Source organism: Amblyraja radiata, chromosome 32 (genome assembly GCF_010909765.2).
Source record: "Amblyraja radiata isolate CabotCenter1 chromosome 32, sAmbRad1.1.pri, whole genome shotgun sequence".
In the NCBI taxonomy this organism is placed as follows: domain Eukaryota; kingdom Metazoa; phylum Chordata; class Chondrichthyes; order Rajiformes; family Rajidae; genus Amblyraja; species Amblyraja radiata.
Window position 1 is genome coordinate 6,209,969 of NC_045987.1, and position 22,588 is coordinate 6,232,556.

The window sequence follows — 22,588 nt, forward strand, 5'->3', positions numbered from 1 at the left end:
CAGTGAATTGACCTTCAGTGGCAGAGAATTCCACAACTTTCTGGGTGAAAAAAAAATCTTAATCTCAGTCCTGAATGGCCTAGCCCTTATTCTTAAACTGTGACCCTGGTTCTGGACTCCAACATCAATAACATTTTTCCTGCATCTAGCCTGTCCAATCCCTTAAAAAAATTATATGTTTCTATAAGATATCCTCTCATCCTTCTAAATTCCAGTGAATATAAGCTCAGTCGACCCATTCATTCATCATATGTCAATCCCGCCATCCCGGAAATTAACCTGGTGAACCTACGCTGCACTCCCTCAATAGCAAGGATGTCCTTCCTCAAATTCGGAGACCAAAACTGCACACAATACTCCAGTTGTGGTCTCACCAGGGCCCTGTACAACTGCAGTAGGACCTCCTTGCTCCTATATTCAATTTATCTCGCTGTGAAGGCCAACGTGCCATTTACTTTCTACACTGCCTGCTGTCCCACTTGACTTGACTTGACCTGAGACATCACCTGTTCCTTTTCTCCGCGGATGCCGCCTGACCCGCTGAGTTACTCCAGCACTTTGTATCTAGTCCTGGTTTCTTCTCACAGCTGGCTCAGACGTTGAGACACATACCTCGAGGTTAATGAAGATGGCTTCCATTTCCTGGGGGTTCAGGACGGCCTTTAATGGGGTCATGTAATTCTGTGAGAAGATAAAGTGATGAACATGGACACATCCAAACAAACGACCGTACAATGACCATACCTCCTGGTTCAGTCCCTGCTCCACATAGCTGTGGCCTCCTGATCAAGAACCATGCACACAGTCTCTGCTGAATCGGACACTAATGATGTGTGTTCCAGTTGCAAGGCAAGAAGCTACAGTACACAACTGTCTGTGTTTGAGCTCAGTTTATTGTCACGTGTAGAGTTTTTGTTCCATGCTAACCAGTCAGTGGAAAGACAACACAAGGTTACATTCGAGCCATCCACAGTGTACAGATACATGATAAAGGGAATAACATGAATAACTCTTAGCGCAAGATAAAACCAGTACAGTCCCAATCAAAGATAGTCCAAGGGTCTCCGAAAAGGTAGATAGTAGTTCAGGACTGATCACTACTTGTGGTAGGATGGTTCAGTTACCTGATAACAGCTGGGAAGAAACTGTCCCTGAATCTGGAGGTGTGCGTCTTCACACTTCTATACCTTTTCCTGATGGGAGAGGGGGAGAAGAGGGAGTGGCCAGGGTGCGACTCGTTCTTGATTATGCTGTTGGCCTAGCCGAGGAAGCATGAGGTATAAATGAGGTATAAATGGAAAATTGTTCGTCATGCACACTTGTCAACGGACCGCCAGGGAATGTATCCCCCCCCCCCATGTTTTAAAAGCAATTTACTATGGCTGCCAATGCCTCGAGCTGTCTGTCCCCGTGGCCGGGGGGGGTGAATCACCCCATGTGTGGGTCGGGGTCCGGGGGTCGGAAGGGGGTGAATCACCCCATGTGTGGGTCGGGGTCTGGGGGTCGGGGTCCGGTGGCCGTGCATCGCGGTCAGTGACTCTGGGTGGGCGGAGGGACCAGACTGTCCCCAATTCTGCTCCACCCCGCCCCGTGTGTGTGTGTGCGCTGCCGACCCACAGCCCGTCACAGTGTGGCCGCAAGGGGGAGACGAGGCGGAGGGCGGCCGTGGCCGTGGGAGAGTGGGGGCTGTCCCGAGGGATGCGCTCCTTCGGCCGCTTACACCTTGGTGCTCGGGTTCAGAGTGCGCAGTCACCTATGGCTTGTGTGGGAAAATGACCCTCACCCTCCCGTCTCCCCCGGCCAGTGATGTGATAGACGCAGTAGTCTGGACCAATCGCTGGCAAGCCCCGCCTCCCCCGGCGACGTCATGCACCTTATTTGGCTTTTTGGCATAACGGCCTTTCTGTGAGTTGGCATTTCGGCATTGCAGCCTTTCTGTGAGTTGGCTTTTAGGTGTCCTGCCCTTTCGGTTAGTTGGCTTTTCGGCTTCGCACGCTTTTGGTTATTTGGCTTTTTGGCTTTGTTTCCATTCGGTTATTTGGCTTCCACTTCTTCACTTCGGCTTCTCGTCCTTCAACGCCATGTCCGCACACGTCCCCCTCAACCCCATTCTCCTGCATTCTCCCCACCTAGACACCCTTACCAATCAAGTATCTGTCAATCTCCAACTTGTAAATACCCAATGATCTGGCCTACAAATGAATTCCACAGATTCGCCACTAACTTTTCCTCCTCATCTCCTTTCCCAAGGTACAGTCTTCTATTCTGAGACTGTGCCCTATGGTCCTGGACTCTCCCACTAGTGGAAACACCCTCTCCGCATCCACTCTACCCTTCCACTATTCGGTAAGTTTCAATGAGGTCCCCCCTTCATCCAGCTAAACTCCAGCGAGTACAGGCCCAGTGCCGTCAAACGCTCATCATACGCTAATTATCAAACGCTCAACCTCTTTAGATCCTTTAACCCCCCCCCACATGGGATTTTATTTTTGTTAATTTCTCAAGAGAATGTAAATCGATCATGTATAATTCAATATTTATTGCTCTTTTGTTCCACAGCTTGAAAAAGATGCTAAAGTCTGGCTCAGCGCTGTCCCTTCAAGCACTACAAGGTACAACATGCATACAACAGACGGAGAAACACGTTGAGTTCCTTTAGCTGTTTGATGTTTGCTCACAAACAGTGCGAGTTAGATACAGATACACTGTGGACGGCTCAATTGTAATCGTGTATTGTCTTTCCACTGACTGGTTAGCACGCAACAAAAGTTTTTCACTGTAACCCGGTACACGTGACAATAAACACAAGTAATAACTGCTGCTGTAACCACATTCTTCCAGGGAAGATCCAACACTGTAGATTCCAACCAAAACTCCCTGAGCAGAGCATCTACACCCAATCTTAAGGGCCTGTCCCACTTGTCCGTCATTTGTGCCTCATTTACGCGTCATATGTAAAACAGGTCGACGCATCGTTGCGTGCAAATCACGCGTCAGCACAGCCGTCTGGTGCGCGTAATGTCAATAGAATACCCTGCGGCGCACGGCAGAACGTTGATGCAAGGACGTAAGGACGTTGATGCACGGTGACGTAACCATGCGTCACCACGCGATACACGTGAGACATCGGGATGCAGCGTACGACGCCAATGCGTCAGCGCGAGTACCCAAAGCGTCAGCGTGCGTACGCGATACGTCGCGCAGGTGGCGCGCGAGGATTTTGTTCCTGTACTAAATCCTGGAGTGCCGCGCGATATAGCGCGTCACCGCATACGATTCCACGCCTCACCATGTGCAGCGCATGCGCACCACATGCGTCACGACGCGTTGACCTAATTTACATATAACGCGTAAATGAGGCGCAAATGACGGCCAAGTGGGACAGGCCCTTTAACATTCACCATTGCAATTGAAGGAGTTAGGTTGAGTTCAAAGCTGCCCCGTTAATTGATGGGCCAGGCCTAAATACCTCACACAGTGAGCACGGGCGGCAAGATGGTGCAGCGGTAGAGTTTCTGCCTCACAGCGCCAGAGACTCAGGTTCGATCCTAAATGCTGCTACTTTCTGTACGGAGTTTGTACGTTCTCCCCGCGATCTCCAGTTTCCTCCCACACTCCAACGATGTACAGGTTTGTAGGTTAATTGGTTTGGTATAACTGTAAATTGTCCCTCGTGTGTGTCGGACAGTGTTAGTGTGCGGGGGATCGCTGGTCGGCGTGGACCTGGTCGGCCTAAGGGCCTGGTCTAGGCTGTATCTCTAAACTAAACTAAAACTAAACTAAACTCATTCCTCATGAACCTGCTGTAGGTCAGGAGACCACAATTGAGCCAGGAATTCAAAACTCAGTGGAATCAAAATGTGTACCTCACTCCTGCATCCATTTCAATCTCTGCTTGACGACCTCAAAACCTGCAACGTAATGCACGCGGGCAAATCTTTGCACATCCCCAAACCTTTCCGCTCGTCACTTTAATTTCACGTTTCATGTGTCCTGTGTTTTATGAGTGTTGGCAGATCAATTTCCCTCCCGGGATAAGTAAGGTTCTATCGTATCGTATCGTATCGTGTGAGGGCGGTTGAATGACGCAGTGAGACGTACCTTCTCGATGTCCTCGAGTGTTTTGTAGTACTTGGCCTCGGTTTCTTGGATCTCCAGAAGGCAGCAGTTCCTCTTGTCATCCTCTGTCATTCCCAGCTTCTGTTAGACCAATAATGTACAAAACAAAATCTGGCCTTATAACAGAAATCAGGGGCGCGGTGCCTGAAGGGGGTGGAAAGCGAATGTGGCGGGGGTGGGGGTGGGGGGGAGGGGCGTGGATGAGAAGGTGCAGGTAGCAGTGAAAAAAGAGGCACATTCGCAAAAAAGTTGCGGACGTGTGCAGAGTGACAAAGGTATATTCCTTCCAGCAAATTTGAAAGTGTACGCCAGGGATGGCACAGCTGCTGCCTCATAGCGCCACAGAACCAGGTTCGATCCTGGCTGCGGGTGCTGTCTGTGTGGAGTTTTCTTACATCCCTCCTGTGACCGTATGGGTTTTCTCCGGATGCTCCGGTTTCCTCCCACATTCCGAATTAGCCCCTGCTAACTGCCCCGAGTATGTCGGATGCAGCCACTTGTGTACGGTGATCAACGGCCGGTTTGGACTGAACGGCCTATTTCCATGCTGGTATCTCTCAACTAAACTAAACTCAGGTGCAAAGTGCTGGAGTAACTCAGCGGGTCAGGCAGCATCTCTGGAGAAAACGGATGGGCGACGTTTCAGGTCGGGACCCTTCTTCGGGCTGAAAGTGGAAGGGAGGCAACCGGAGGTAAGAAAAGGCCAGAACATTGCAGGGCCAGCAACAGATGACCAAGGAAGGGTGGAGCCCACAATGGCTCATTGTTGGCTGAGGAAGAGGTGATAACGAAGGGATACAAGGATGCAAACTAGGATGCGAAGATAGGATGAAGAGCAGAGGAGGAGAGTGGTGGTGGTGTTCAAAATGCAGTCGACCTGGGATCATGGATGATGCTAGATGCAGGAAAAATGTTCCCGATGTTGGGGGAGTCCAGAACCAGGTCATGATCATATTGAATGGCGGTGCTGGCTCGAAGGGCCGAATGGCCTACTCCTGCATCTTTTTTCTATGTTTCTAACTGGGATCTCGGTGAGAAGCACATGCAAACTCTTCCAGCATGCTGGGTCACTGTCAAATTACATACACACAGACAGGGGACTGCTTGCCACACAGGATAACATCCAGAGGCTGCTCCAGAGCCCACGACTGCTGATCAAATCAGATCATTTACTGGGGATAACATTGACATAGAACTACCAGAGGTTCTCAGATCGTGCCATGTGATGGCAGAAGGCTGGAGATTGAGCAGGCTGGGACTCTATTCCTTGGAGCGCAGGAGCATGGCGTGTGAACTTATAGAGGTGTATAAAATCATGGGAGGAATAGATCAGGTAGATGCACAGAGTCTCTTGCACAGAGCACGGGAATCGAGAACCAGAGGACATAGGTTTTAAGGTGAGGGGGGCAAAGATTTAATAAGAATCTGAGGAGTAACATTTTCACACACAGGATAGTGGGTGTATGGAACGAGCTGCCAGAGGAGGTAGCTGAGGCAGGATCAATTGCAACTTTTAGGAAGGTACATGGATAGGACAGGTTTGAAGGAATATGGGCCAAATGCAGGCAGGTGGGACTAGTGTAGATGGGACATGTTGGTCAGTGTGGGAATGTTGGGCCAAAAGGCATGTTTCCACACTGTGTGACTCCCAGGTTGGGGGCCACTGTGAATGAGGGGGGCCCAGCAGGGTGGGGCCACATGCTACAGCAGGCCTGATCACAGATAAGACTGTTCGATTAACTTTTGTTGCTTTGTCAGCACCAGAAACTTGGTGACTGAAGATCTGAAAGTGTGAAGAAGGGTCTCGACCCGAAACATCACCCATTCCTTCTCTCCAGAGATGCTGCCTGTCCCGCTGAGTTACTCCAGCATTTTGTGTCTACCTTTGTTTAAACCAGCGTCTGCAGTTCTTTCCTACACAACTGAAATGATGGAATCGAGGTCACACACACCACCACGACCAAGCAGAGCACATTCTTTAACATGGCGTGCTGAACGAAGAGGTGGGCGAGAAACACAAAATGAGGATAGGGTTGATGGGCATGAGGATCAATTGCATGCCACGTCTTACCTGTATGTACCTAATCTGCTGCGTCCAAATACAAAGAGCTCCGGTAAAACAACAGCAGTGACACAATAACCTGCACAAACCTACAATCCCACATCTTAATCTAAACATTCAGATGTAACGGTGTCGTTCCCTCTCTATGGAAGGTGTACTTCAATCACAGGTATGGCTTAACTTATGATGAGCGTTTGACAGCACAGGGCCTCTACTCGCTGGTTTAGAAGGATGAGAGAGGACCTCATTGAAACGTACAGAATAGTGAAAGGCCTGGGCCGAGTGAATGTGGAGAGGATGTTTCTACTCGTCTCAGCCTCACAGACTCAAAATTAAAGGACGTTCCTTTAGGAAGGAGATGAGGAACTTATTTAGTCAGAGGGTGGTGAATCTGTGGAATTCATTGCCACAGAAGGCTGTGGAGGTCAAGTCAATGGATATTTTTAAGGCAGAGATAGATAGCTTCTTGATTAGTAAAGGTGTTGGGGTTATGAGGAGAAGGCAGGAGAATGGGGCTGAGAGGGAAAGATGAATCAGCCATGATTGAATCTCGGAGTAGACTTGATGGGCCGAATGGCCTAATTCTGCTCCTAGGACTCATGAACATTAATTTCTCCTCAGCCTCAAAGTCAGTAAAACGATGAATCAAAGCCATGTTTGCATAGAGACATGGATCTATTCTGACAGAGAATTAACTACCTTGACCAAGGCTAGAGAAGTGGCTTTGGGCAAACTAAATGGGCTCTAGCCTACGTAAAGCATTCAATAAGGGCCCCTCAGGATCATCTGATCCAGAAGATGAAGGCACATGGGATCCACAGAGACTTGGCAGGTTGGATTCAAACGGCAGATGCACTTTAATCCAGACAAATGCAGGGTGTTGCGCCTCATATCCAAGAGGAAAGTACACAGTCAGGAGCATTGGTATACAGAGAAATAAATCTTGGGGGGGCACAGCCTTAACTCCCTGAAAGTGGCAACACATATAGAAAGGGCAGTAAAGACTGTATATGGGCAGATTAAGCTTTAAAATTGGTCAGGGCATTGAGTGTAAAAGCTTAGGAATGAACTGCAGATGTTGGTTTATGGAGAAGATGTACTGAGAGAGGGGTGGAGGGAGAGAGAGGGGTGGTGGAGAGAGAGGGGTGGAGGAGAGAGAGGGGTGGAGGGGAGAGAGGGGTGGTGGAGAGAGAGGGGTGGAGGGGAGAGGGGTGGGGGAGAGAGAGGGGTGGGGGAGAGAGAGGGGTGGGGGAGAGAGAGGGGTGGCGGAGAGAGAGGGGTGGAGGGGAGAGAGGGGTGGTGGAGAGAGAGGGGTGGGGGAGAGAGAGGGTGGCGGAGAGAGAGGGGTGGGGGAGAGAGAGGGGTGGGGGAGAGAGAGGGGTGGGGGAGAGAGAGGGGTGGAGGGGAGATAGGGGGGCAAGAAGAGAAGACGAGGGGAGAGAGGGGGTGAGAGAGGAATGAGGGTGGCTGGGAGAAAGCAGTGAGGGAAGAGGGGAGAGAGGAGCTGGGGCAGAGGGGGAGGGGAGTGAGAGCGGGGAGGGGAGAGGGGTGTAGTGGGGAGTGAGAGCGGGGAGGGATTGAAGGGCGGGTAGATGTGAGGACTTTTACAGCGAGCAATGGGAAGGGACAAGCTAGACAGTCCAGTTGAGTGAAGATCTGAAATAAATCCCCGTTTCAATACAGCGTGTCAGCTGCGTGACTTCCTATTAACATTGAATCCTGCTCTCGCTCTCTCGCTCTCTCTCACTCCTCCCCACACTGTACAGGTTGTGCAGAGACCGAGAGTATTTACCATGGGTTGCCGCACCTCCACCTTGATGATGTCCTCGTAAATATCGTCGCCATCATCTTCGCACGGAACACAGTCGTAAATCTCCTCCCCCAGGTCGTGTTCGCTGGAAGAGTGAAGCGCATCAGAGGGGCGGGCGGTGTTGGTCTGGCAAGGATTTCGGAATCGGGATACGGACCTGGATTCGGGGGGGGTGGGGGGGGGGGGAAAGGCCCAGGGGATCGCGCGATGCAGGAATGTGGGATTTAACATCTGCGCTGAACGGCGATATCATTGGGTAGGGAGTCCTATGAATCATTCCGTCTGATCAATCAGTAAAGACACAATTACAGCCTTTTGAGGAGGCTTTGAGAATCTCTGGTCGTACATTATGTTCCCACCACACATAGCACTTCGTAAAGAAATTCCTCCTTGGCTTCATAGCCTGACCCCCTTCCTTCCTCCATGTTGGACTCCTGCCCCCAAATACAACATTGTGAACAAGCAGCCTCAGGTTTAGAAGACTCCTGAAGCAATTCCCAATGATTTGATTGCGATCCTGATGAAGGACCTCCATCTGTGGTTAACACATGAGCACCTCAGGCAAAATACTGCAAGTGTTACACGAGATATATCGTGTACAATCTGCTGTAGCAGTCCACACTGTGGCATCCTAAACCCAACTCCCACTAACTAGTGTTTAAGAAGGAACTGCAGATGCTGGAAAATCGAAGGTACACAAAAAAGCTGGAGAAACTCAGCAGGACAAGCTTTTCCCATTGAGAGTAGGGAAGTTTCAAACAAGAGGACATGACTTCAGAATTTAGGGACAGAAGTTTAGGGGTAACATGAGGGGGGACTTCTTTACTCAGAGAGTGGTAGCTGTGTGGAATGAGCTTCCAGTGGAAGTGGTGGAGGCAGGTTCGATTTTATCATTTAAAAATAAATTGGATAGGTGTATGGATGGGAAAGGAATAGAAGGTTATGGTCTGAGTGCAGGTAGATGGGACTGGGGGAAAATAATTGTTCGGCACGGACTTGTAGGGCCGAGATGGCCGGTTTCTTAAATGTGCATATTTTAATGCTAGGAGCATTGTAAGAACGGTGGATGAGCTTAGAGTCTGGATAGACACCTGGAAGTATGATGTTGTGGCGATCAGTGAAACATGGTTGCAGGAGGGCTGTGATTGGAAACTAAATATTCCAGTATTTCGTTGCTTCAGGTGTGATAGAATTGGAGGGGCAAGAGGTGGAGGTGTTGCATTGCTAGTCAGGGAAGATATTACAGCAGTGCTTTGGCAGGATAGATTGGAGGGCTCATCTAGGGAGGCTATTTGGGTGGAACTGAGAAGTGGGAAAGGTGTAGCAACACTTATAGGGGTGTATTATAGACCGCCAAATGGGGATCGAGAATTGGAAGAGCAAATATGTAAGGAGATAGCAGATATTAGTAGTAAGCACAAGGTAGTGATTGTGGGAGATTTCAACTTTCCACACATAGACTGGGAAACACATTCTGTAAATGGGCTGGATGGTTTGGAGTTTGTAAAATGTGTGCAGGATAGTTTTTTGCAGCAATACATAGAGGTGCCTACTAGAGGAGGGGCAGTGCTGGACCTCCTGTTAGGAAATGAGACGGGACTGGTGGCGGAGGTATGCGTTGGGGAGCACTTCGGGTCCAGTGATCACAATACCATTAGTTTCAATATAATTATGGAGAGGGTCAGAACTGGACCTAGGGTTGAGATTTTTGATTGGAGAAAGGCTAACTTTGATGAGATGCGAAATGATTTAAAAGGTGTGAACTGGGACAGTTTGTTTTATGGGAAGGATGTAGAAGAGAAATGGAGGACATTTTAAAGGGGAAATTTTAAGAGTACAGAATCTTTATGTTCCTGTTCGGTTGAAAGGAAACAGTAAAAATTGGAAAGAGCCCTGGTTTTCAAGGGAAATTGGACATCTTGTTCGGAAAAAGAGGGAGATTTTGTTCGGAAAAAGAGGGAGATCTACAATAATTATAGGCAGCATGAAGTAAATGAGGTGCTTGAGGAGTATAAGGAATGTAAAAAGAATCTTAAGAAAGAAATTAGAAAAGCTAAAAGAAGTTATGAGGTTGCTTTGGCAAGTAAGGTGAAAGTAAATCCAAAGGGTTTCTACAGCTATATTAATAGCAAAAGGATTACGAGGGATAAAAGTGGTCCATTGGAGAGACAGAGTGGACAGCTATCTGCAGAGCCAAAAGAGATGGGGGAGATATTGAACAATTTCTTTTCTTCGGTATTCACCAAGGAGAAGGATATTGAAATATGTGAGGTAAGGGAAACTAGTAGAGTAGCTATGGAAACTATGAGATTCAAAGTAAAAGAAGTACTGACACTTTTGAAAAATATAAAAGTGGATAAGTCTCCAAGTCCTGACAGGATATTCCCTAGGACATTGAGGGAAGTTAGTGTAGAAATAGCCGGGGCTATGACAGAAATATTTCAAATGTCATTAGAAATGGGAATAGTCCCCGAGGATTGGCGTACTGCGCATGTTGTTCCATTGTTTAAAAAGGGTTCTAAGAGTAAACCTAGCAATTATAGACCTGTTAGTTTGACTTCAGTGGTGGGCAAATTAATGGAAAAGATACTTAGAGATAATATATATAAGCTTCTGGATAAACAGGGTCTGATTAGGAACAGTCAACATGGATTTGTGCCTGGAAGGTCATGTTTGACTAATCTTCTTGAATTTTTTGAAGAGGTTACTAGGGAAATTGACGAGGGTAAAGCAGTGGATGTTGTCTATATGGACTTTAGTAAGGCCTTTGACAAGGTTCCTCATGGAAGGTTGGTTAAGAAGGTTCAACTGTTGGGTATAAATGCAGGAGTAGCAAGATGGATTCAACAGTGGCTGAGGGAGACGCCAGAGGGTAATGGTGGATGGCTGTTTGTCGGGTTGGAGGCAGGTGACTAGTGGGGTGCCTCAGGGATCTGTGTTGGGTCCTTTGTTGTTTGTCATGTACATCAATGATCTGGATGAAGGTGTGGTAAATTGGATTAGTAAGTATGCAGATGATACCAAGATAGGGGGTGTTGTGGATAATGAAGAGGATTTCCAAAGTCTACAGAGTGATTTAGGTCATTTGGAAGAATGGGCTGAAAGATGGCAGATGGAGTTTAATGCTGATAAATGTGAGGTGCTACACCTTGGCAGGACAAATCAAAATAGGACGTACATGGTAAATGGTAGGGAATTGAAGAATGCAGTTGAACAGAGGGATCTGGGAATAACCGTGCATAGTTCCTTGAAGGTGGAATCTCATGTAGATAGGGTGGTAAAGAAAGCTTTTGGTATACTAGCCTTTATAAATCAGAGCATTGAGTATAGAAGCTGGGATGTAATGTTAAAATTGTACAAGGCATTGGTGAGACCAAATCTGAAGTATGGTGTACAATTTTGGTCGCCCAATTATAGGAAGGATGTCAACAAAATAGAGAGAGTACAGAGGAGATTTACTAGAATGTTGCCTGGGTTACAGTTACAGAGAAAGGTTGAATAAGTTAGGTCTTTATTCTCTGGAGCGCAGAATGTTAAGGGGGGACTTGATAGAGGTCTTTAAAATGATGAGAGGGATAGACAGAGTTGATGTGGACAATTTCCCTTTGAGAATAGGGAAGATTCAAACAAGAGGACATGACTTCAGAATTAAGGGACAGAAGTTTAGGGGTAACATGAGGGGGAACTTCTTTACTCAGAGAGTGGTAGCGGTGTGGAATGAGCTTCTAGTGGAAGTGGTGGAGGCAGGTTCGTTGGTATCATTTAAAAATAAATTGGATAGGCATATGGATGAGAAGGGAATGGAGGGTTATGGTATGAGTGCAGGCAGGTGGGACTAAGGGAAAATAATTGTTCGGCACGGACTTGTAGGGCCGAGATGGCCTGTTTCCGTGCTGTAATTGTTATATGGTTATATGGTTATATGGTTTCCGTGCTGTAATTGTTATATGGTTATATGGGTGCAGCAGCATCTATGGTGCGAAGGAAATAGGCAACGTTGCCTATTTCCTTCGCTCCATAGATGCTGCTGCACCCGCTGAGTTTCTCCAGCTTTTTTGTGTACCTCCAACTAACTCTATCCATGCCAATAGATACTCAATTTCTTCCGAAGAAATATCAGCATGGGTTGAGTGAGCTGCCAGGCTGATTCTGAGACAGGTTTAGACTGTAGAGATAGATCATAGAAACAAGCTCTTCAGCCCACCAAATCCGTGCCCACCAGCAATCGCCCCGGACACTACCACTGTCCTACACACTAGGGACAATTTACAAGTTACAGAAGCCAATTAACCTGCAAACCTGCACGCCTTTGGAATGTGGGAGCTCTCAGGGAATACGCACACAGTCACGGGGAGAACGTGCAAACTCCGTACAGGGAGCACCCATAGTCCGCTCTGTCTGTACGGAGTTTGTACGTTCTCCCCATGGCCTGCGTGGGTTCTCTCTGGGAACTCAGGTTTCCTTCCACACTCCAAAGATGTACAGGTTTGTAAGTTAATTGACTTGGTATAACTGTAAATTGTCCCTAGTGTGTGTAGGATAGTGTTAGTGTGCGGGGATCGCTGGTCGGCTCCGGACTCAGTGGGGCGAAGGGCCTGTTTCCGTGCTGTATCTCTAAACTAAACTGAATTACTCAGCCTGAAGAAGGGTTTCGGCCCGAAACGTTGCCTATTTCCTTCGCACCCGCTGAGTTTCTCCAGCTTTTATGTGGACTCAGTCCTGAACTACTATCTGCCTCTTTGGTGACACTCGGGACTATCCTTGACTATCGGACTTTGCTGGCTTTGCCTTGCCCTAATGGTTATTCCCTTATCATGTATCTGTACACTGTAAATGGCTCGCTTGTAATCGTGTATTGTCTTTCTGGTGACGAGATAGCACGCAACAAAAGCATTTACACTGTACCTCGACACACGTGACAATTAACTAAACTGTAAACTCCCCCGTAGCCTTCAATATGCCCCCCCCCCCCCCCCCCTCCCCCCCACGATCTCGGAAACCCGAGTGACGTCAGTCCTCCAGCAGACTATGAAGTGGGTGAGACTCACTCGGCCAACTCCTCCAGGCTGCGATAGACATCGTCATCATCCACCGCGGTCTCCTCCGAAGGGAACGGCCTGAGAAAAGTAAACGCAGAAGAAGTCAACGTTGTCTCTTTCGCCCTCACAAGATCCACAGAGTGATATCTACCCTCAGTAGAGGTGACGACACCCTGAACATATTCCCCTCCAGGTGACACCCAGGGAAAAAAGGTGAAAACATTTGGCTGGATGATTCCATCAGTGGGAGAGTCCAGGACCAGAGGTCAGAGCCTCAGAATTAAGCGACGTTCCTTTAGGAAGGAGATGAAGAGGAATTTCTTTAGTCACAGGGTGGTGAATCTGTGGAATTCTTTGCCACGGAAGGCTGTGGAGGCCAAGTCAATGGATACTTTTAAGGCGGAGATACATAGATTGTTGATTAGTGCGGGTGTCAGGGGTTGTGGGGAGAATGGGGTTAGGAGGGAGAGATAGATCAGCCATGATTGAATGGCAGAGTGGACTTAATGGGCCAAATGGCCTAATTCTGATCCAATCTCTTATAAAACAGCTGCAACAGTCTGAGCTGCTAAAAACTTACATCCCCGTAAAAAATATGCACGCTACAGACATACAGATTTATTTCCATTCATACATTCCATAGGTAGTGCAATTTCCTGCAAAACAACACTTGTTTGGGTCAGTGGGCTGTAGCCCTGCAAGGGGTTATATATGCGGACACATGTTCTATATGTAGTGCAATATCTCTGCACACTCCCCACTGCATGAAACACTATCCCTGCACACAAAGCTTGTGAAAATACATAAGTGGGAAAGAAGAATGGGAGATGGGGGGAGGGTGCAGGATAGGGAAGAGAGGGTCGGAGTGGGAGGGTGGGAGATGAGCAAATGGAGGAGGGGAAGGGAATCGGGTGACTGGCGCAGGGGGAGAGAGGTGTGCGTGCATAGGGAGAGTCACAGAGTGGCAACAGTCCCTTCCGCCCAACTTGCCCACACCAGCCAACATGTCCCATCTACGGTACACAAAAGTGCTGGAGAAACTCAGCGGGTGCAGCAGCATCTATGGAGCGAAGGAAATAGGCAACGTTTCGGGCTGAAACCCTTCTTCAGACTGATCTGTCCCATCTGCACTAGTCCCATCTACACTAGTCCCACCTGCCTGCGTTTGGCCCATATCCCTCCAAACCGGTCCGACCCATGCACCTGTCTAACTGTTTCTTAAACCGTTATGGAGAAGGGAGGATGAGGAAGATTTTTACCGCAAATTGGAGAATTCAATGTTCACGTCGGTTAGTTTAGCTTAGTTTAGTTGAGATATAGTTTAGTTGTGGAGTCAGTTATAAGAGCTAGATAGGGCTCTTAAAGATAGTGGAGTCAGGGGATATGGGGAGAAGGCAGGAACAGGGTACTGATTGGGGATGATCAGCTATGATCACATTAAATGGTGGTGCTGGCTCGAAGGTCCGATTGGCCTACTCCTGCACCTATTGTCTATTGTCTATAAAGACTTAATTTAAGAGAATGGCATTTGAATTGACAAGGCATAGAGTGATAGTTTAGTATAGTTTGGAGAAACAGCGTGGAAACTGGTGAGTCTGCGCTGGCTAGCGATCACCCCTACACTGGATCTAACCTACACACACTTGGGATCATTTACAGAAGCTAATTAACCTACAACATGCAAGTCTTTGGAACTTGGGAGGAAACTGGAGCACCCGGAGAAAACCCACGTGGTCACAGGGAAAACGTACAGACAGCACCCGTAATTAGGATCGAACCAAGGTCTCTGGAGCTGTGAGGCAGTAACTCCACCACTCTGTGACCTGTGAATTAAACTAAACTCCCTTATGTGTAGGATAGAACGAGTGTGTTGGTCGGCGCTGATTCGGTGGGGCTGTGTCTCTAAACCGAACTATCATTTATGCTTTGTCTATTCAAATGCCAGTCCAAGTGTCTCTAAAGGGCCTGTCCCACTTACGTGACTTTTTCGGCGACTATTGGCACCCGTCATAGGTCGCAGAAATTGTTCACCATGTTGAAAATCCAGCGGCGACCAGAAAGACGCTACGACTCTTTGGGCGACTGAAGAGACGACTCATGACCGTACAGGCGACATGTCGCGGGGTGAAGCCTGCATGGTCGTGAGTAGCCGCCCAAAGACTCGTACCTTGTTCTGGTCGCCGCTGGATTTTCAACATGTTGAAGATTTTCGGCGACCTGTAACGACCTATGGCGGGTGCCGGCAGACGTGGAAAAAGTTGCGTAAGTGGGACAGGCCCTTTAAGACTTTATCTCTGACTCCACAACTTACCCCGGCAGAATCTTCCAGATATCAACCGCTCTATGTAAAAATGCGAGCCCTTCTATAAAATTCCTTCCACTCACCTTAAACCGACCGTCTTGTTTTTGATCTCGCTACCAAGGGATAAAGATTCGGACTGCCTTCCCTATTTGTGAATCTTACTTTATATACTGCACCTCTCGCAGGTCACTTATCTGCCTTCTTGACTGCAGGAAAACAAGCCAAGCGTACGCAGAAACGTATCATCTTCACCCTCGCAGGGAATAAGTCAGTGTGCATTGTTGCAACTGTCTTCAAAGTGCTCACAGAAGAGGGGACTCTGCTGAACTGGATAGGGTACAGAGAAGATTTACGAGGATGTTGCCAGGACTCGAGGGTCTGAGCTACAGGGAGAGGTTGCGTGGGCTGGGATTCTATTCCTTGGAGCAAAGATCCTATAGCGAGCAAGATAGATCACTCGACAAAAAAGACGTAGTACGGTCATGGGCAGATTCGTGGGTAATTATCGGCCCCATTTCCGTAACCGGCTTCTAACTCCGCACCAAAGATCCCGTAGCGAAGCAAATATACTAGTGCGGAGACGGAAGCTGGTTACGGAAACATCCTCGTAAAAATAAAAGTTATTTGGGAAAAAACATCTCCTCATTTTCAGAATTATAATTTATTAACACAAACTGTTCCCCCGCAACGTTGATTACACTGCGAGTCGGGTCGGGTCGGGTCGGGTCCGGTTATGGAAATGAATGAAAAAAAAGCCCACGTTCCGCTCGGTTGCGTACTACACGCCAGCCCATTGCATTGAGCAGGAGTGGACTATCTATAGGATCTTTGCCTTGGAGTTCAGGAGGATGAGGGGTGATCTTATAGAGGTGTACAAAATCATGAGAAGAATCGATCGGGTAGATGCACAGTCTCTTGCTCAGAGTAGGTGAATCGAGGACCAGAGGACATAGGTTTCAGGTGAAGAGGAGTGAAGGGTCAAGTCAAGTTTCATTGGTGGTGGTCGGAGGGGCCGTAGGCGCAGATTGGCAGCCACGCTTCCGTCAGTCTGCCCCAGGGCAGCTGTGGCTACAGAAGTAGCTTACCACCACCGAGTGTGACTGAGGAGTGAATGAATAATGCGATGTAAAGCGCCTTGAGTATTAGAAAGGCGCTATAAAATCCCATCCATTATTATTATTATTATATGTCCCAGATAGAACAATGAGAATCTTACTCGCAGCAGCACAACAGAATATGTACAAGATAAGGAAAATATTTAATAGGGGTAACTTTTTCACACAAAGGGTGGTGAGTGTGTGGAACGAGCAGCCGGAGGAGGCAGTTGAGGCTGGGACTATCCCAACATTTAAGAAACAGTTAGACAGGTACATGGATAGCACAGGTTTGGAGGGATATGGACCAAGCGCTGGCAGGAGGGACTAGTGTAGATGGGACATGTTGGCCAGTATGGGCTAGTTGGGCCGAAGGGCCTGTTTCCAGGCTGCATCACTCTCTGACTCTATTGCACTGAGAAGTAAATGGATGGATTAGCATTTTCTTGCTACTTGAGGAGGCAGACCTCATACTGTAGATAGGTTCTCTAAATAGCAGTGAACAGCTGATAACTACATTAATCTGTTTACGGAGCATTATTCCAGGGAATATTATTACCTGCACCAATGCTTGTGTTAATCTTATAGTCACTACTTAAGCCCTTGCCCCCTCTCTAACCTGCTGTAGTTGCACGAGCCAAACATAGAACACATACATCGCGAGTGAAGGGAGATCAATAATTTGGTGCATATCCGTTGTAAGATCAGGTCTGCAGTCTGTCTAATTACGGTTCCAGAGATATTATTGACTATCCTGCAAATGTGGGCATTTTGATTTTATTTGTAAATGTATTACGAGTCAGAGGTGCTCAATGTTTCAGACAGCCGCTGGTGACCATGGCGCAGCGGTAGAGTTGCTGCCTCGCAGCGCCAGGGACCCAGGTTCGATCCTGACTACGGGTGCTGTCGGTACGGAGTTTGTACCTTCTCCCTGTGACCCGCGTGGGTTTTCTCCGAAATCTTTGGTTTCCTCCCACACTCCAAAAACGCACAGGTTTGTAGGTTAACTGGCTTGGTATAAATGTAAAAATTGCACCGGGCGTGTGTAGGATTTTGTGAGTGTGCGGGGATCGCTGGTCGGCGCGGACTCGATGGGCCGAAGGGCCAATTTCCACGCTGTTTCTCTAAACTAATAGCACAGCTCATTTGAACCTGACCTTTACCAATGTTTACCAATGACGAGGGTGCAGGAAAACCCATGTGTTTTAACAGCAGGTGACCCAGTGTGGGGGACTACATGGAATAGAACCAGGAGCTAAGGGAATATAGATTCTTGGTTAGTACAGGTATCAGGGGTTATGGGGAGAAGGCAGGAGAATGGGGTTAGGAGGGAGAGATGGATCAGGGTTGAGAGGGAAGCATAGATCGGCCATGATTGAATGGCGTAGTAGACTTGATGGGCCGAATGGCCTAATTCTGCTGTCACATATGAACATGAAATAATAAATGCCGGGCATTTGAAGCAGCTTAAACAGTATCCATGGAGAGGGAGATAAATGTACAAGATAAGGAAAATATTTAAGAGGAATCTGAGGGGTGGCTTTTTCACACGAAGGGTGGTGAGTGTGCGGAACGAGCTGCCGGAAGAGGTAGTTGAGGCTGGGACTACCCCAACAGTTAGACAGGTACATGGATAGCACAGGTTTGGAGGGATATGGGCCAAGCGCAGTCAGCTGGGACTAGTGTATGTGGGACATGTTGGCCAGTGTGGGCTAGTTGGGCCGAAGGGCCTGTTTACAGGCTGTATCACTCTCTGACTATTGCACTGAGAAAGAAATGGATGGATTAGTATTTCTTGCTCCTTAAGGAGGCAGACCTCATACTGTAGATAGTTTCTCTAAATGGCACAGAACAGCTGAGAACTACATTAATCTGTTTACGGAGCAATCTACATTATTCCAGGGAATATTATTACCAGGACCAATGCTTGTGTTAATCTTATAGTCAGCACTTCTCTGGTGAAAAAGAAAAGGTGACTTTTCAGGTCGAGACCCTTCATCAGGGTCACTGATTTCTTCTCTCCAGAGATGCTGCCTGACCCGCTGAGTTTCTCCAGCTTTTTGTGTCTATCTTCGGTTTAAACCCGCACCTACAGTTCCTTGAGTGCACATCATGTCTTCCAGAGATGCTGAGTTACTCCAGCACTTTGTGGTTTTTTTTGTTTAAGGGTCATTGATATGTTGTCCTGGACATGGTGTCGCAGCTGGTAGCGCTGCTGCCTCAGAGCTCCAGGTGCAGTCTGTGAGTCTGCACATTCTCCCTGTGTCTTCAGGAGCAACGTTTCCTACCACAGCCCAAACTGTGGAGAACACACACACACACACACACACACACACACACACACACACACACACACACACACACACACACACACACACACACACACACACACACACACACACACACACACACACACACACACACACTCACAAGAAATGGTGTCGCAAACATTCAGAGCCGTCTCCCAGGAATAGCCCGATGCGTTGCGAGAATTACCTGATGCCTTTGCTCTGCACCACGTTGTGGTGGGAGATTCTGGAGATTGCCGAAATAACCTGCAGTGGGAAGAAGCGGAAGTGTTAAAGTGTTAAAGTGCATCAGTTGCAAACAGCCGGCAACGAGCTCCAGACGGCCACGAGGCGAGGCAGCGAGCTCCGGGCATCCGCACGTGAGGACCTTTCCCCAAACGCAGAGTGGTTCCGCTGCTGCCTCACGGCGCCAGAGACCTGGGTTCAATCCCGCACCTCACATGTGTGGAGTTTGCACCTTCTCCCCGTGTCCCATGTGGGTTTCCTCCTGGTGCCCTGGTTTCCCTCCACAACCCCAAAGACGTGCAGGTCTGTAGATTGTAATTGTCCTCTGGTCATTGCCCCTCGTGTGTAAGGAGTGGATGCAAAAGTGGGATAGCAGACTAGTGGACGGACGATCGATGGTCAGCGTGGCATCGATGGGCCGAAGGGCCTGTTTCCACGCTGTAACGCTCATCATATTCATCATCAACAAACTAAATCTCCACAGAAACACCAACCATGCAAAGTATGGACGTAATAAAGATCTTGGTCTTGGGCTGAAGAGGTTTGTTGACATGATCACATTAATGCGTTCACTGCCCAGGGTTCCAACCCACCCTAAACATTGGACACCTGACGTTTAGCGTATAGAGATACAGCACAGAAACAGCCCCTTTGGCCCACTGAGTTCACATCAACCATCAAACATTTCTACACGAGTTCTATGTTATCCCACTTCTACATAGGATGGACAATTTTACAGGCACCAATTAGCCTGCAAACCTGCACGTCTTTGGAGTGCGGGAGGAAACCGGAGCACCCGGAGAAAACCCACGCGGTCACAGGGAGGACAGGTAAACTCCACACAGACAGCACCTGTAGTCAGGATCGAACCTGTGTCTCTGGTGCTGTAAGGCAGTAACTCTACCGCTGCACCACAGTGACCATCTTGATAGACCCCCTCCCTCCATGTTTAGCATCATCATAACTTGATAGGATGAGTTTGAACAATCCTATTTTTCATCCGCAATATATATAATTCAAAACATTTCCAAAGAAAATAAAAAAATAACACTTTGTTTAATGCCCTTGTGAATTACGCCCAAATCATTGCTTGCGTTATGATGGAGATCACGTTTTAACCATATAATAACCATATAACAATTACAGCACAGAAACAGGCCATATCGGCCCTTCTAGTCCGTGCCGAACACTTACTCTCCCCTAGTCCCATCTACCTGCACTCAGACCATAACCCTCCATTCCTTTCCCGTCCATATACCTATCCAATTTATTTTTAAATGATAAAATCGAACCTGCCTTCACCACCTCCACTGGAAGCTCATTCCACACAGCTACCGCTCTCTGAGTAAAGAAGTTCCCCCTCATGTTACCCCTAAACTTCTGTCCCTTAATTCTCAAGTCATGTCCCCTTGTTTGAATCTTCCCTACTCTCAGTGGGAAAAGCTTGTCCACGTCAACTCTGTCTATCCCCCTCATCATTTTAAAGGCCTCTATCAAGTCCCCCATTAATCTTCCGCGCTCCAAAGAATAAAGACCTAACTTGTTCAACCTTTCTCTGTAACTTAATCCCATGAGGATCCAGACCAATCCCAGAGGATTGGCAACCGACATTCCCAAGTATGATTCAATGGTGCAACTCCGCCACCTCCAGTTTAAATTCCATTTGTAATATTTAGGAGGACATGGAAACCAAGAACCTCCACAGGCTGAAGGGATGTTGCCCGATGTATAACATTCACAAGGCCAATATTGAACTTGTCCAGTGAGAGTGGGTGGGGATGTTCCCCCTGTAGAATGAGTGCACGCCAATTGTGCAATCACTTCCAGCCTGGCAGCAAGATCACAATTACAGCACCAAGCCCACACCAGCTTCCAGAAACCTTCCCAACTAAGTTCCTTTCATTAACGGTAGACAAAAGTGCTGGAGAAACTCAGCGGGTGCGGCAGCATCTATGGAGTGAAGGAAATAGGCAACGTTTCGGGCTGAAACCCGTCTTCAGAACGGATTTTCCAGCATCTGCAGTTCCCTCTTGAACAAGTTTCTTTCATCAACCATGCAAACTGGCCATTCTGTGACCCCCGGTTGAAGCTGGGTGAATAGAGAAAGTGTGTCACGGTGGCGCAGCGGTAGAGTTGCTGCCTTGCAGCGTCAGAGACCTGGGTTCGATCCTGACTACGGCTGCTGTCTGCACGGGAGTTTGTACGTTCCCCCCCGCGACCACATGGGTTTCCCTATAGTGTGTAGGATAGTGTTAGCGTGCGGGGATCGCTGGTCGTGTGCAGACTCACTGGGCTGGCGGGCCTGTTTCCACGCTGTAACTCTAACCTAAACGAAAATGAAAAGGTATTTTATTCTATTCATGAACCTTACAGACTGAAACAAGCTGAATATCTCTGAAGCAGTATCTGGTAAGCAATCTTCAGGAAATCCCCATGTGACAAAGATCAATGTGAAACCTCTTTGTCATGCATTCCACAGTGACACTCGAGTATCATGTCGTCATGCACACTGCATATGAACCACTGTAATCTCACATAACTATCCTTTAGCCAAGAACCTGCCACTTCTTTATCACAATAATCAATAATCAATATGGAATGAGTCGAGCAGGCCAGTTCCACACAAGGAGTGGAGCTTTAGATAGTTTCATTTTGCAACCTTAACTGGCTAATTTATCTATATCTAAGATGGGACAATACTCTGTAAATCCTCTGCAGCTTTGGGTCCTACATACAGCTTTGTATGTGGAATTCACGAGTGTTTTAGAAACATAGAAACATAGAAACTAGGTGCAGGAGGAGGAGGAGGCCATTCGGCTCTTCGAGCCAGCACCGCCATTCAATGTGATCATGGCTGATCATCCCCTATCAATAACATGTGCCTGCCTTCTCCCCATATCCCTTGACTCCACTAGCCCCTAGAGTTATATCTAACTCTCTCTTAAATCCATCCAGTGATTTGGCCTCCACTGCCCTCTGTGGCAGGGAATTCCATAAATTCACAACTCTCTGGGTGAAATTTTTTTTCTCACAGTCTTAAATGGCCTCCCCTTTATTCTAAGACTGTGGCCCCTGGTTCTGGACTCGCCCAACATTGGGAACATTTTTCCTGCATCCAGCTTGTCCAGTCCTTTTATCATTTTATATGTTTCTATAAGACCCACCCTCATCCTTCTAAACTCCAGTGAATACAAGCCTAGTCTTTTCAATCTTTCCTCATATGACAGTCCCGCCATCTCAGGGATTAATCTCGTGAACCTACGCTGCACTGCCTCAATCACAAGGATGTCCTTCCTCAAATTAGGAGACCAATTTATTGTTATATGTTCCAGACAGAACAATGACATTTTTACTAGCAGCAGCACAACAGACTATGTGAACACAGAGGAATGATCAGCATTCAGTGATGGGTATGCAGATGTTTAAGAAGGAACTGCAGATGCTGGAAAATCGAAGGTAGACAAAAATGCTGGAGAAACTCAGCGGGTGAGGCAGCATCTATGGAGCGAAGGAAATAGGTGAAGTTTCTTCAGATCCGAAACGTTCTTCAACCCGAAACGTTGCCTATTTCCTTCGCTCCATGTGTATAAAGATGTTTTTTTGGCTCAGATGATAATCTCAACGTTCT

General features: G+C 47.7%; 1 protein-coding gene across 7 annotated transcripts in view; it reads right to left on the minus strand.

The window, feature by feature from the left end:
- vav2 (vav guanine nucleotide exchange factor 2) overlaps positions 1–22,588 on the minus strand; it is a 138,746-nt gene that overhangs the window by 43,126 nt on the left and 73,032 nt on the right. For 3 of the 7 annotated variants that reach the window (XM_033049043.1, XM_033049045.1, XM_033049049.1), the window contains exons 3-8: positions 18,923–18,981; positions 13,040–13,108; positions 7,974–8,076; positions 6,191–6,208; positions 4,102–4,200; positions 613–681 (exon numbers count right to left, since the gene is read on the minus strand). In XM_033049043.1, coding sequence (XP_032904934.1) covers positions 613–681; positions 4,102–4,200; positions 6,191–6,208; positions 7,974–8,076; positions 13,040–13,108; positions 18,923–18,981 — 417 coding nt within the window. The remainder of the gene's footprint in view (positions 1–612; positions 682–4,101; positions 4,201–6,190; positions 6,209–7,973; positions 8,077–13,039; positions 13,109–18,922; positions 18,982–22,588) is intronic. The other 4 variants (XM_033049050.1, XM_033049048.1, XM_033049046.1 and 1 more) reach the window with 2 other exon arrangements.